At 35.4% G+C, this 14817-nt stretch overlaps 2 protein-coding genes across 2 annotated transcripts; one reads left to right on the top strand and one right to left on the bottom strand.

Annotated features, from left to right (window-relative positions):
* The first annotated feature begins 430 nt into the window (after positions 1-430).
* Positions 431-5805, top strand: LOC138936037 (inositol 2-dehydrogenase). The gene is made up of 4 exons (XM_070301078.1): positions 431-585; positions 851-1096; positions 3276-3657; positions 3886-5805. Exons 1-4 carry the CDS (start codon positions 503-505, stop codon positions 4339-4341), a joined length of 1167 nt encoding a protein of 388 aa, XP_070157179.1. The 5' UTR covers positions 431-502; the 3' UTR covers positions 4342-5805.
* Rngo (DNA damage inducible 1 homolog rngo) lies at positions 4770-10911 on the bottom strand. The gene is made up of 8 exons (XM_070301077.1): positions 10607-10911; positions 10476-10521; positions 8498-9149; positions 7871-8074; positions 7523-7777; positions 6818-7123; positions 6567-6686; positions 4770-6228 (listed from the first exon to the last, which is right to left on the bottom strand). The coding sequence occupies exons 3-8, from the start codon at positions 8754-8756 to the stop codon at positions 6017-6019; spliced, it is 1356 nt and encodes a 451-aa protein (XP_070157178.1). The 5' UTR covers positions 8757-9149; positions 10476-10521; positions 10607-10911; the 3' UTR covers positions 4770-6016.
* Between the last annotated feature and the right edge of the window lie 3906 nt (positions 10912-14817).

Below are 14817 nucleotides of genomic sequence, written 5' to 3'. Positions count from 1 at the left end.
AGACAGTTAAATTATTTTTTAAGAAAGTAATTTATAAAATATTAATAGCTCTGCAAAATTTTATCAAATCTTAAAGAAAAAGTTGAGTAGATTGGAACGCATATAAAGCATATCTATCAAAATCTATATTAAAAATATTGATTAATAAAAATAAAAAGCAAGAAGGAATCAAAATCTCTAAAAAATCTTTATTGGTGTGAATAACAATCAGTCTAACAAGAATCTATCCAATTTTCATTGTTATACATTATTTGTTAATTGAAACATTACGATATTTATCTTAAGAGATTAGAAAATATATCTTCTGTTTATTAAAACACTGATGATAGTGTTAAATTCCCGAATATACGTCACGTTAGTCTACCCCCACTCTTTTATTATTTCTCTTCGTATACATATATATATATATATATATATATAAGAAGCTAGCCAGGCATCAGTCTCTCAATTGTGAAAGATTTTAGAAGTAATTTTGCTTACCGCAAAGTATATCGTGGCAGAAATGGCAACAGCAAAATTCAAAGAAACGTCCCCCTATGTCAAGCAGAAACCTTCACCACCTGGGGAAGATTATCTCTATAACAAGTGAGCGATCAATTTTATTTGTATCGTTGCATCATCTCATCGAGTATCTCGAGTAAATACTGGACTGAAAATCTTTTTAACGAGGAAAATTATTTATCTTTCAAAATTATGTTTTTAAAATTGAGAGAGAGAGAATCTTTACTTCTTATCCTATTATTTCGCATAGCTAACGCAAAATTTCCTTTTTAAATATATTCGAGATATCTTTAAGACACTGATCTTGCGCGTGTGCTTTTACTAACGCAATAAGAATATCTTTTCGCAGATACTTGGAAGACATCGCGTTGAAGATCGATTCCCGAAACGATCAGATACTTAAACTGGCTCTATTTGGTGTGGGTCGTGCTGGTACGATACATTTATCGTCTATAAGTTCTAATACACGTGTCAAACTCGTATATATCGTTGACGATGTCGAGAGCAATTGGCAAAATATATGTAAACATTGGCATCTGGAGAACGTTACCTTCCTAAATAGCGAGCAATCTGACAAAGTATTTCAAGATTCCAAGTAAGTAATTGTATTAAATAAAAAAAAGTATCATCGATAAAAATTATATATTAATCCCTATTGAATGTGTTTTTTTTTTTTAAATACCCTGTATATATCATATACAGGGTGTCCCATTTTAATCTCCTCAGGCAAATATCTCAAAAACCAAGTCCGGAAGAGAAAAAAGTTTCAGACAAAAGTTGTTTGGTTTCGAGGGGGCCATAAGATGGTTTGACCTTGGAAAATCATTTGAAGGTCATGTGAAGGTCAACTTTAAAATCTTAAATGGAAACCCCCATTTTTTATTTAGTATTCTTGTAGCTGACATCGAGAGCTTTCCAAAACACTATAATAAAGTATTTTTTTCATTAAGTACTTTTTGAGTTATTTTATATTTTAATCTGACATATTTTGATATAAAAAATTAAATATCTAGTTCGGTGAAATATTTAGTTTTTGAGAATCTTACCGTAATACTTTTATGTACAGAATAATGAGACAAATTAATTAGTGCCAAAAAAAACAAATAATTGTTTTAAAAAATACATTGTAAATAATTTTCTTAAAAACAATTTTTTTTTATATTAATTGATTTGTCTCATTATTCTGTACATAGAAGTATTACGGTAAGATTATCAAAAACTAAATATTTTACGAGATATTTAATTTTTTATATCAAAATATATCAGATTAAAATATAAAATAACTCAAAAAGTACTTAATAAAAAAATACTTTATTATAGTGTTTTGGAAAGCTCTCGATGTCAGCTACAAGAATACTAAATAGAAAATGGGGGTTTCCATTTAAGATTTTAAAGTTGACCTTCACATGACCTTCAAATGATTTTCCAAGGTTAAATCATTGTCACCATCTTATGGCCCCCTCGAAACCAAACAACTTTTGTCTAAAACATTTTTCTCTTCCGGGCTTGGTTTTTGAGATATTTGCCTGAGGAGATTAAAATGGGACACCCTGTATATATATATATATATATATATATGTGTGTGTGTGTGTGTGTGTGTGTGTGTGTGTGTGTGTATTAAATATAAACCCAGTAAGCAATTTGATAACAAATTGTTGCCAAATTGGCATCAAATTCGCTCAAAACTTGGTAACAAATCCAGTGCCATCTGTGTCCGCATTAAGCTTGTGTTTTGGTGACAAAGCTTGTTGACATAACCTGACAGCAAATTGATGGCAAAAACCGAGCAAAGCTTGACATGATTTGACGTCAAATTGATGGCAAAAATCGACCAAGATCTACGCAAGACAATCTGATAGCAGATTGTCAGCAAAAACCGAACAAATTCTGCAGCTTTTGGCCATTCATATAAAAGTATATATTTAAATAGATTTAAAGCCTTAACCCTAAGTAACAAAATGATGATAAGTTTTGGTCATAAAATGACCATTAGATAATTAGACATTATATAAAATCATATATTAATATGTTAAAACATATAGGTAAATTCAAATAACTTAATTTATAAAATTAATGATCTTTTTGGATAGAAATTGTTTGAATAAGTGAAAATCGAACAATTATCTGTCCGATTTACCAAAAATCAATTCAATATCTGAATTTCCTGTATAAGAATTATGTCAAAAATTGAATTGATAGAAATATATATATTATAAAATTATTAGCATTTTGTAGGCTTTATATACACTCATGACAAGAATTTGAATACGGGTATAGATAATGAATAACGCGCCGCATAGCGATAAGCGACTGAACTATTTTATAATACTTTGTAATAAGCTGCAGATTTTGTTCGGTTTTTGCTGCCAATTTGCCATCAGGTTGCGCACTCCAGATCCTGCTCAGTTTTTGCCGACAATCTGATGTCAGTCATGTCAGCAAGCTTTGCTCGGTTTCTGCCGCCAATTTGCTGTGTAGTTATGTTAGCAAGCTTTGCTTGATTCTTGCCGGCAATCTGCCAGCTTAATCGGTCATAACAACTCTTGTACCAAATTTGTAGCCTTTTTGCTGACAATAATTTGTAGCAAGCACTTGGCAATATCTGTTAGAACAGACCTGGCTGACTGGGAATGTATATTAAAAAGTATTATACAGATAACAATATAATAATTCGATTTATCATATTAATGGTTTAATAATCATTGTAAATCTGCGAATATATATATGTATATGCATAAAGCATCAATAATTCTCGAATTTCATGATTCATACAGTGTAGACGCGGTTGTCGTGGCATCGCCGACCTACACACACGAGAATATCGTTATCAAAGCTCTGAAGGCGAAAAAGGCGGTCTTCTGCGAGAAACCTATAGCGGAAAATCGATCGGACACTGTCAAGTGTTACGAGATAGCTGAGAAAATCGGCAAACCGTTGTTTTGCGCGTTCAATCGGCGGTTCGATCCGAGCTACTCGGAATTGCGAAACCGAGTTCGAAAAGGTGAGGTCGGACACGTCCACATGATCAAATCAGTCTCACGCGACTCTCCCCTACCTACTATAGAGTATCTAAAACTATCCGGCGGTATCTTCCACGACTGTTTGGTTCACGATATCGACATTATTACCTGGGTTCTCGGAGAGTATCCAGACAAGGTGCGAGGTTTTTTTTTTCACACACTTATACATGTCTACATTTTTATAAGTTTTACTTTACAGAAGTTTTATTTTACTTTTATTTATTTATTTTTTTTGTTTTATTTAATTTCAAAAAGGAGATATTAAATTCTTCGTTAAGCCGAATCATTGATTGGAAAAGATAAAAAGTTAAATATATAAATTTCGCGATACCATTGACGAGATTAATAATATATGATTATACAGATTTCGGCCATAGTTGACGCGAACATCCCGGAGATCAAGGCGATCGGGGATTTCGATACGGTCGCAGTGACCATGCACTTTCCATCGGGTACCGTTGGCATGATCGATCTGTCGCGCAACAGCACTTACGGATACGATCAACGACTGGAGGCGTTCGGCCCGAGGGGTGTCGTACAAGCCGACAACGAACAGCCAAACTCCATTCATCGGCAATACGGTCTGAACGGATCGGTCACCGCACCGATCTGGTACTCATTCGCCAGCCGTTTCATGAACGGCTACCGAAGGGAGTTCGATCACTTCGTCGACATAGTGCACGGTAAGGCTAAGTCGCTGGTCAAGTCGCAAGAAATCCTGGCGGTGAGTAAGATCGCTACGGCATGTGAAGAATCCGCTCGCACGGGAAAGATCGTGGATCTGAACTGGGCGAACGGCGAGTTGCCCAGTGATCAATGAGGCTTCAACGAGAGACCATCGTTGCAACAATACTATTGTATATTTGTTTCATGACAAATAAAAAAAATGTTGTACACAGATAAAGGGATGCGAAGATGACATTTCGGATTAATATGTAATGGATGGCTATTGTATATGATTTAAAAATTTATAAATTGAAATTAATTGCCTAATCTTCATTATTAGAGGATATTAAAACTTATAGATATATTTCATATTTAACCAATTTGGTTGTTTGTTTTTACATTTTACGCGCAACATTAAATATATACAAGAGACTAGAAAAGATAAGAGAGTCCGGATATGTAATAAATATTGCTAAATACGATTTTATTACAAACGAAAAAAAGATTCATTTCCGTTGCAAAGTTTATATTAAATTATAATATTTCATAGTAACAAATTCTTCCTTTGGTTTTACTAGGATAATAGAGAAAAAAAATGCGTTTCTTTGAAAATATCTAGCAAGTTTGTATAATATTGATTATGATTTAATTAGAGCTAATGTGGTAAATTAGTGAATTGTTCAGCCAATAACGAATAAAAAAATTACAAGCCATATAATTCGTTACGTTTTTATATATAAATGGCAAGGAAATTACACAATAATGTACCAAATACCATATCGAAAGAAAAATAGTAATACAAAATCGATATTGTCTATAAGATTGATGCGCGCGTCTCTGCGTAGACTTTTCATTTTTCCGTAACTCCTATTGTAACAATATTTTGTAAAAAAATGGAAAACCTTTCTATTCGCCTGTCATTATCATTTTGTGTATGTACAGCCAACGTTTCTTCAGTAAACAATGAGGAACTGAGTTTGAGCCGCGTCCAACGTCAAATTCGAGTCTTTGAAACATTACCAAACAGCATAAAGTTCTCACGCAAGAATTCTGTCTATCATACATTTCGTACTCGATTTATCTAGAGTCTTTACTAATACTAGATATATACATTTTGTCCATATTTACCATTTAAACATTACAATATTACAAAGTGCACCGCGAAATATATATATATATATACATATATATATATATATATCGCGATCCTTAGAAAAATCTTATCGCGCATTATATTTATCCAACAGCTGGTATACATATGTCGCACTTATAAGACTATAACATCTTAATATCCAATATATAATCGCGTATCGTAAATTTACGTATATTGCAATTAATTATATCAATATCAAGTATTAGGTCATAACAATTTGATATCTCTTTTATATTTATATGTATATATATATATAACCAATTTTACACTAATTGGAAATAATGCGCAATTCAGTTAGGCGCCAAATGTATAAGAAACTGTGTACAGTTGTATGTTTCGGATAACTTCTTTCAGATCTCGCGACTGTGAATTCGCTTTTATAATTTTAATTTACGTTGTTGTCTCACACGATTTTAGATCCGACGTGCACATTTTTGCTTGCAATGTTTTTCAGCTCGTTATCGAGCTATAAAAATTCTTCGTATCTTACAATCAGTTGTATATCAAACGGATACTCTCTGTTGACGCTAGATCGCTAGATGATACTTGTTAGAAATTGCTTTGAACATTGTAGGTCCCCTCCATTTTTATTGCGTGTAATATATTCACAATTTTGCTATGCCTGTCTCTAACTAACGATTCCCATATTCAAATCGCGTGCGATAATTTTCGATATTCAAAATTTCAAAGATTTTGCGAATAATGCGGCTGTAGCCTGCGTTTTGTCACCGCTAAATCTACGCAATTCAGCGATAACTTGCGCCCTGGTAAAACCCAGAGCCTCTAGTTCCTTGACGGTGGCTTCCGTGAATGGATCGAGTGGATAGACCGTCGTTTCTAAGGCGGCCGGTCTATTTAACGAGCCTTGATTACTACTACCTTGCCCGTCTGAAACGTTTCGGCGAAAACATTTATCATTGGTAGATTGCGGAATAAATTTTTTGTTAAAAAACAAAGTACGTAAAATTTTGTATGCTTCTGGTAAAGACTCTCTATATATATTATTTTCTCTTTTATATAACTATAAATTGCAAAAGAAAGAAGATAGATAGAAGAAAAAGATTACATAATTAATTTACTTAAGAGTAAAAATATATTGAATTATAGACCATCGCAGAAGAGTATAAAAGAAAGGAATGCAAGGATTATTTTATTTATATCTTTTTTTTTAAATTACGAAGAGAAAGAGAAACAAAAAGATAAAAATAGCCTGAATTGATTCTTACCATGCTGCTGCCTCTGCTTCTTCGCGTCTCTCGAACTGTCCTCGAGAGCTCGTTGAAGATCCCTGTCATCTAAGGATTCGTCGCTGTTCCCGCTTAATCTTGCACATTCAGGTAAATCACCTATAAAATAATTAACAAAATAATATAAATATTTCTCATTTCATTTGTTTAGAATCTTAATATCAATTAACATTAAAAACAAATTTTATTAATTAAATAAAATAAGAAGAAAAAAAAACAAAAAAACAAACCTTCTGCCAAAAATGAAGTTTCAGTGCCCGTAGTACCAATCTTCAAGACACTTTTCTTCAAGTCTATGCAACACTGATGTCTCTTGAGCATGTCCAAGCCCAGCAACATGTCCATAGGTTGTTCCTCGAGGACGCTGAACGACGTCGTAAGATGATCATTGCCGATTTGTATTTGCACCATGTGTATACGACCGATTATGCGTTGAACTCCGACGCCCTTAGCGACTCCGGCCCACCTCGTGTCCACCAGACGCATAATGTGACATCTCTCGGCACAGGCGGCGGACATAATAGTAGTTTGAGCACCTTGTGTCACAAAAATGTTTTCAATACTATAACGTGCAGGTTCGATTTCGCGAAATGCTACTTCTGCAATGCTTTCATTGTACAAACATTTTTAGAAAAATCGGATCAGTTTATATTTAGATTGAAAACAAAATCTTTTTCCCTTATGCTATTTTCACAGATGAAAATCACACGAGTCGTCAGATCTAAAATTAAACTGTTTTTCTGCATGTCATGCAGAATGCTCTTCTGAAATGTGTGTATTTAAAAATAAATATACTATTCAGACGCCGAGATGCAATGAAACAAAGATATTTAAAAATAATCTCAACATTTTTCACGCGCCTCTCGAGATACACGCAAAGCATTGACGCATTTCTACTCGCTACTAATAGCTCGAATCAACGGCCAATGATTTACCTGAATCAATAAATGCTTTAACTGGAAATCCGTTGACTTTACAATTAATATACAACATAACGACGGTGCCGAAGGTCTCCGGATTGTACTCCATTGCCGCCTCCATATTCGCCTCGATATTCTTTTGCCTGATCTCTTCAGCGATCAGCCGTTGCGCTTCTGTGTCAAACGGATCCGCGTTCATCATTCTCAGCCGTTGCGCTTGCCGTTCTTCTCGAGCGGCTATCTGCTCACTGAGTACAGTCGAAAATCTATCTATAATATACAATCTATCTATAATATACAAATATTTAGAGCAGAGGTACAAGATACAAATGTTACGCTGTTGTAACTAGAGTTGCTACTTACCGAGATTTCCCGACAGCAAAGCGTCGGCTAATCTGGGATTATTCTGCTTCAACAACGCCAGTTGATCTGGATTAGCCAGGAACATATTTCTTATCAACGCAGGATCGTCCTCGCCGCGAGGATTTTGTATATTCGCGATCGGCTGTGGACGCATGTTGCTGATCTCGGGAACTCTGATGGAACTGAAGTCCAGTAATGGAATGGCTAAAGCGACGTTTCTTCAAATTTAGTATGTTCATTTTTGCAAGACATTATATGCGCTGTGCAAAGTAGCATCATACGGTACGAGGGATAAGACATGAAATATAGAGAAAGACGATGAAACAAGGTTCATGGTGACGTTCAGAGAAAGAGAAGGAGAAACAGAAGTGAAGAATGATAAATGCATACATAATTAAGCTAGAGTCAAAGGCCAAGATTCCAACATCAAAGACCAGGCTTTTGAGTCACCATTAGTTTACAGTCTTTATGTCGACGAAAACAAGATAACCGATAATTCTGAATCATTATTACGATATATGAAAGTAAATACTAGATATCCTTGACTGTGTTCGTCCAGATTTATGATAATTTTCAGATTGTTTATTCACGGACCGTCGTTAAAACGATCCTAAGAACATTACCCACCTCTGTTGAATGGTTGCAGATCACTGCCGCTTTGATGCATATGCTGCAGGATAACGGCATCGCCGTCACGGATGCCGTGGTCGCGCAGAGACTTCTTGTCATCCATGAGCGGCAGGCCGTTGAACGCGATCACGATCTCGTGGGCCGGCACGCCGCTCTCGATCTCGCAGAACGCCTTGAAATTTTCCAGCTCCAGCTCTTCGCTCACGTCCAGAACGAAAACGCTGTCGTCGCTGAGCGTCGTTACCGTCACCTTCATACTTGCTCTGTACGATCGCGACGAATCCTGAGAACGAATGAGCGCGACGATCGTCCGCCACCGCCTCGTGTGTGTATTGTATGATCGACGGGAAAGTTTCGGCGAAAATCTCCGTGACGTTTGAATGAGAACGGGGCGCGAATCGTGACGAAGACTGGATAGGAGACAAAGGGAGGACAGCCGAGACGAACGGCACGCGATTCGCGGATCCTCCGGATGTAAACAGAAGGGACCCCAGATCCCAGCTCAGCAAAAATACTCCCCCGACGACGGCGAGACTCGCGTCGTGTCGACACGAGACACGAGACGAATGGGTGACGCCATGATGTAATAATATGAGTGTAACATTGCGCATAATGGCGACAGTATAATGGGACAGCCAATCAAAAGTTGCTTCAAAATACACCCGCGAAATTCAAATATAGAATTGTCACATTATTTAAATGTAATTAAAATTTATAAGAAACACCAAAAATAATAAATTTGGTTCTTATATCTGGATTTTATTTTATATTTTCGTTTAGAAAAGCAATTCCGTATAAACAACCTTTAATAAATTAAGCACAAATTCCTTAAAAATCTTTTAAAATATAACCTCAATGTTATTTACAATTCTAATAATATATTGGGTGATTGCATAAGTTCGTGCCCGATTTAAATATAAACTTCAATAGATTATATTTTAGAGATAACACTTTTATTAATCAATTATATAGTCTCCATTCTTTTCTACTAATGGTTTTCCAACGATCTATAAGCTTGTCGATTCCATTTTTGAAGAAAGAACTTGGTTTTTCTTGAAAAAAGTTTATAAGGTGGTTTTCGACAGCTTCCTCGGAATTGAGATTCTTGCCATTTAAACTATTCTGCAAAGACCGGAACAGATAAAAATCTGAAGGCGCAATATCTGGAGAATATGGCGGGTGCTGCAGAATTTCCCATTGCGACTCCTGCAATTTTCCTGCAGCTTATTCCTTTCAGTCAGGAGATGCGGCACCCACGTATCAAGCTTGGAAATGTATCCAAGCTTTTTTAAATGACGAAAAGCGGTTGAATTATCGATGTTCAGCCTCTCAGCAATATCCTCAGTTGTAATCCTTGGGTTTCTTTCCACTAAGGCACGCACAATGTCATCATCAATGCCAGAAGGCCGTCCAGAGCGGGGTTGATCCTCCATGTTGAAATCACCATTTCGAAATCTGCCAAACCACTTTTTGACTGTTCGGAGAGCAGGAGCGCGGTCCAAATAAACGCTTTGAATATTTTTTTGTGCAATCCCAACACTCACGCCTTTCCGAAATTCATATAGCATTACATGCCGCAAATGCACCTTTCGTTCTCCATTTTTAATGATTTCTCTTATGCACAAATGGACTTATCTGAACAATATCTGACGCTAATCGCTAAATAGACATAAGACAACGTCATCTATTCGGTGTAAGCAACAATTACCACACGAAAACAATAGAACTCCGCCATGCAGTAACTTAATGCCATCTATGAAAATCGGGCACGAACTTATGCAATCATCCAATATTTAACTAATATATATCTTATCATATTAATAAAAGATATACTTCTATTAGAATTATTATTATGTTTAGCATATTTAGTATGTAATATCTTTAAGTAGTACAAATTGTTTTAATGTAGCTAACTTTCATCAATAGCGAACAATAAAAAATACAGCAATTATCCATTTAATATTGATAATTGTACAATTGTAGAGAGTGAGCTCTGTAGGACATTTCACTACTTTTATCCGCTGAAACGGAAAAAAAATTATATTTTTTATACGAGGAACGGACATTTCTTGGTGATGGAAATCAACAGATTCTAATCATACACACTATAATAGAATTCGTCTCTGCTCTACACCTTCGACCTTTGATATTGATATGGTAAAACTGTCCTCGACATAACACGTAGCACCATGGAGAAGAATAGAAGACAACGCGCACTTGGCCACACGTGGCCAGTGATGCCGGAATGCCAGATTCGGAATGCGCATCACACCAAACTGTAATAGAGGGGATATACACACGATCAAAGATCACATACATGTCTCACATGAACGCGGTTTTCGACTATCGTGTTATCCCCTCTGCCACGGTTTGGCTTGATGCGCGTCCTGACACTCCTGACGCGTCTCGAATCTGACATGACAACACGTGGCCACGCCGTTTTTCCTGTAACGCTCTCTCTCTCTCTCTCTCTCTCTCTAGCTGGTACAGTGGCGCTAACTGGATCTATTTTAAAGCCGGCGGAACTACATGGCCAGATCCACTTTTCCGTGCCATGGTAAAAAGATCGATCGGTGCATGTCTGTGCTAGATCCATAATTATGGATCTCGTATCGGAATTGCATATCAATCTCATACAATATTATATGTAATTATAAAAAATTATTATATATAATAATAAAGAATTTAAAAAATTTCTTGATCTTTATACATTTAAGTTTACAATTAATGATCATTTATCATATCTAATTAATATTATTATTGATATAGTTTGTGCAGTTAATGAAATCCTATTACGCTATATTCCATATAAGCGAGAGATACTGCCGTATCTCTTGATATAAATATATTTTTTTAAATTTATAAATAAAATTTTAAATAACCGGATTATAAATCTATGCGCAATTTCTCGATCTCTCTTTTTTCTCCTTATCGCTATAATTAAATGTGATCCTAAAGAGGGTTAAATGCGATTTGTCATTACGAACATAACGTGGATCCACGATTGACACATCGTACATGTGCGCGATGCATCTGTCGATGGAAGATATATTACGATTACAACGCGCGCGTTAGATTTTCACGAGAAAATAAAAACGTCAAATCATACTAGCTAAGCGTAAAACATATAGTTGCAAAAATCATTGGCAAGCGTTAATGGGTAGATTATATCTCATATCCGTATCAGCTTTGAATAGCATTTAACGAGATGTTCCCCATTGACGATAAAGCTGCCTTGATAATAATCTCGATAGATACATGAATAAAATATTTGATTGTCGTATGCACATCTGCATGAGACACGTTCGTTGCCGAATAAATGCTCTTCTATTTCTATGTAACATTCATAAATTTCATCCGCATAACGATAAAATGGAATAACATCAAGATAAAATAACAATCAGACAGCGATAATAGGAAACGCATATATTGAATATTGTTTGTCATTGAGAGATGCATTATTCTAATACCTTTTAATTATTAATATTTAATATATTATATAATTATATTTTTTTCAATTTTTTTTTTGCTTATTCTATTTTTACACTTCAAGGCCAAACTTGTCCTAGTCATCGAGCTTTCGTGTCCGCGTATAAAGAGGCCCATAGCCACCTGTCTAATAATGCGCCTCTCGTATCCGGTGCCGCCTAACTGTTTCCGGTATCTAGGGCTGGATGTTACCCCCTGTGGTGTCCTCACACACGATCCCCGCGTAAAAGGGGCACGAGACCCCAAAACACTCCACGCTCCAATGCACCGCCTTTCCCAGTTTTTCTGGGGAACAAGCTTCCCTCCGTAATACGTGTACGTATATATATGTGGTGTGTGTGTGTGTGTGTCTTTGGCATCCGCACAATCGATTTGTTATTGCGACTCGTCATTGTGCTGAGGGAACAGCGAGAACTCTGACAGTTTTAATCGTCTCGCTATTTTTCTATCTTAGAACTTATGCTACACATTGTTATTTTTTTATTTTAGAAGCTATGCATTCACTACACGTTTTAGCTAGTGTTGAAAATATAATGATGATGAGAAAAAGTGTAAGGAAGAAAAGAAAATATCTTTTATTTATGAAAGTATTTAAACATATATATATATATATATATATATATATATATATATATATATGTGTCTATTTTCTCCGTCTTATCTATCATAATTTTTAGATTCCAACTTGATATAAAATCCCAATTATTAATATTGGCTGATTGCATAAGTTCGTGCCCGATTTAAATATAAACTTCAATAGATTATATTTTAGAGATAACACTTTTATTAATCAATTATATAATCTCCATTCTTTTCTACAATGGTTTTCCAACGATCTATAAGTTTGTCGATTTTTGAAGAAAGAACTTGGTTTTTCTTGAAAAAAGTTTGTAAGGTGGTTTTCGACAGCTTTCTCGGAATTGAGATTCTTGCCATTTAAACTATTCTGCAAAGACCGGAACAGATAAAAATCTGAAGGCGCAATATCTGGAGAATATGGCGGATGCTGCAGAATTTCCCATTGCAACTCCTGCAGTTTTCCTGCAGCTTATTCCTGTCAGTCAGGAGATGCAGCACCACGGTATCAAGCTTGGAAATGTATCCAAGCTTTTTTAAATGACGAAAAGCGGTTGAATTATCGATGTTCAGCCTCTCAGCAATATCCTCAGTTGTAATCCTTGGGTTTCTTTCCACTAAGGCACGCACAATGTCATCATCAATGCCAGAAGGCCGTCCAGAGCGGGGTTGATCCTCCATGTTGAAATCACCATTTCGAAATCTGCCAAACCACTTTTTGACTGTTCGGAGAGCAGGAGCGCGGTCCAAATAAACGCTTTGAATATTTTTTTTGTGCAATCCCAACACTCACGCCTTTCCGAAATTCATATAGCATTACATGCCGCAAATCCACCTTTTCGTTCTCCATTTTTAATGATTTCTCTTATGCACAAATGGACTTATCTGAACAATATCTGACGCTAAATTGACATAAGACAACGTCATCTATTCGGTGTAAGCAACAATTACCACACGAAAACAATAGAACTCCGCCATGCAGTAACTTAATGCCATCTATGAAAATCGGACACGAACTTATGCAATCATCCAATATATATGTCTATTTTCTCCGTCTTATCTATCATAATTTTTAGATTCCAACTTGATATAAAATCCCAATTATTAATACAATATATACCTATACCAATATATCTCTAGACGTTTTGCGCAAAATTTTATTATTTTTGCAAAAATCTTAATATTATGTAAGATTTATCTTTAAACAAAATAAAATTTAAAATTTTTTTCTATTAAATTAATTCATAATATGTAATTATTTATCTTTATTTTGATATTATAGTATATATAATATAATTCGCGATAAGATTAATGTTCTGACGGAAAATTATTGTCTAAAATGGATGTCTTATCCCAATTCATAAACGTAAATCGATTTCACACTCCCGCTGAGTATAAATTAATAGACATTTACGCTTGTGCGTTTCGATAGACAGGATATTCTGGCGCGTTCCGTGTGCCAGGTGTTAGCCATGGTTTTCTCCCGTCAGGATGTACCGTGAAAAATCGCTTTATCTATGGATCGTCTAATCCGGAGTTTTTCATGATTGCTTCGAAAGAAACGAGAGAAAGAGAACAGATGCAAATTTTTAATTGCGACTCAACCTTCCCCCTTTTTCAAAATCATCCGAGTCAAAGACGATACTCTCCGTGCTTAAGACGCTTCATCATACCTTTTTATATTACGATCGACGATGGAAAATTTTTTTCGAGGTCTAGTAGAGATAATATTTATCCGATTGTCGATTTGCGAATCGAGATCCGAACGAATCCAATCCGCCGTCGATCCGAATCGCATTTAAGCGCGTACACGTGGCCATAAGCTTTACCGATTTAAATCCGAGATCCCCTTTAGTTATCTCTCGATCTCTCGAGGATCAAAAATACTGCGGCACAATGGATCTGTCCTGACGCAGTATTTTCATTTCGGATTATACCGAAACAAGCTGCGGCCTGTTGAAAATTCGATCGAAAGGTATACGTATAAAACAATGAAAAAATTTTTTCTTTTTGTTCTATTTATTTGAAAATAACTCGAATTTAGTATCATGAATTTTTTGCAGATATGATAAAATTTGTGCCACTATTATAACCATATTCATTATACATTTGCGTATATTTCTATAAAGGAGAATTCTTTTTAAAGAGTAATTCAAATTCAATTCAAATTAATCATTTTTTTTTTAAATCAATGGATTACCAATGTAATTGCAAAATACATAAATATCTTTATTATTTTAATATAAATACAT

This window comes from Polyergus mexicanus, unplaced genomic scaffold (genome assembly GCF_030449975.1).
Source record: "Polyergus mexicanus isolate NDT 795.1 unplaced genomic scaffold, iyPolMexi1.0 SCAF_9, whole genome shotgun sequence".
Lineage (NCBI taxonomy): Eukaryota > Metazoa > Arthropoda > Insecta > Hymenoptera > Formicidae > Polyergus > Polyergus mexicanus.
Note: the sequence above shows the minus strand (reverse complement) of the source record. Positions and strands in the feature narration are given on the sequence as shown.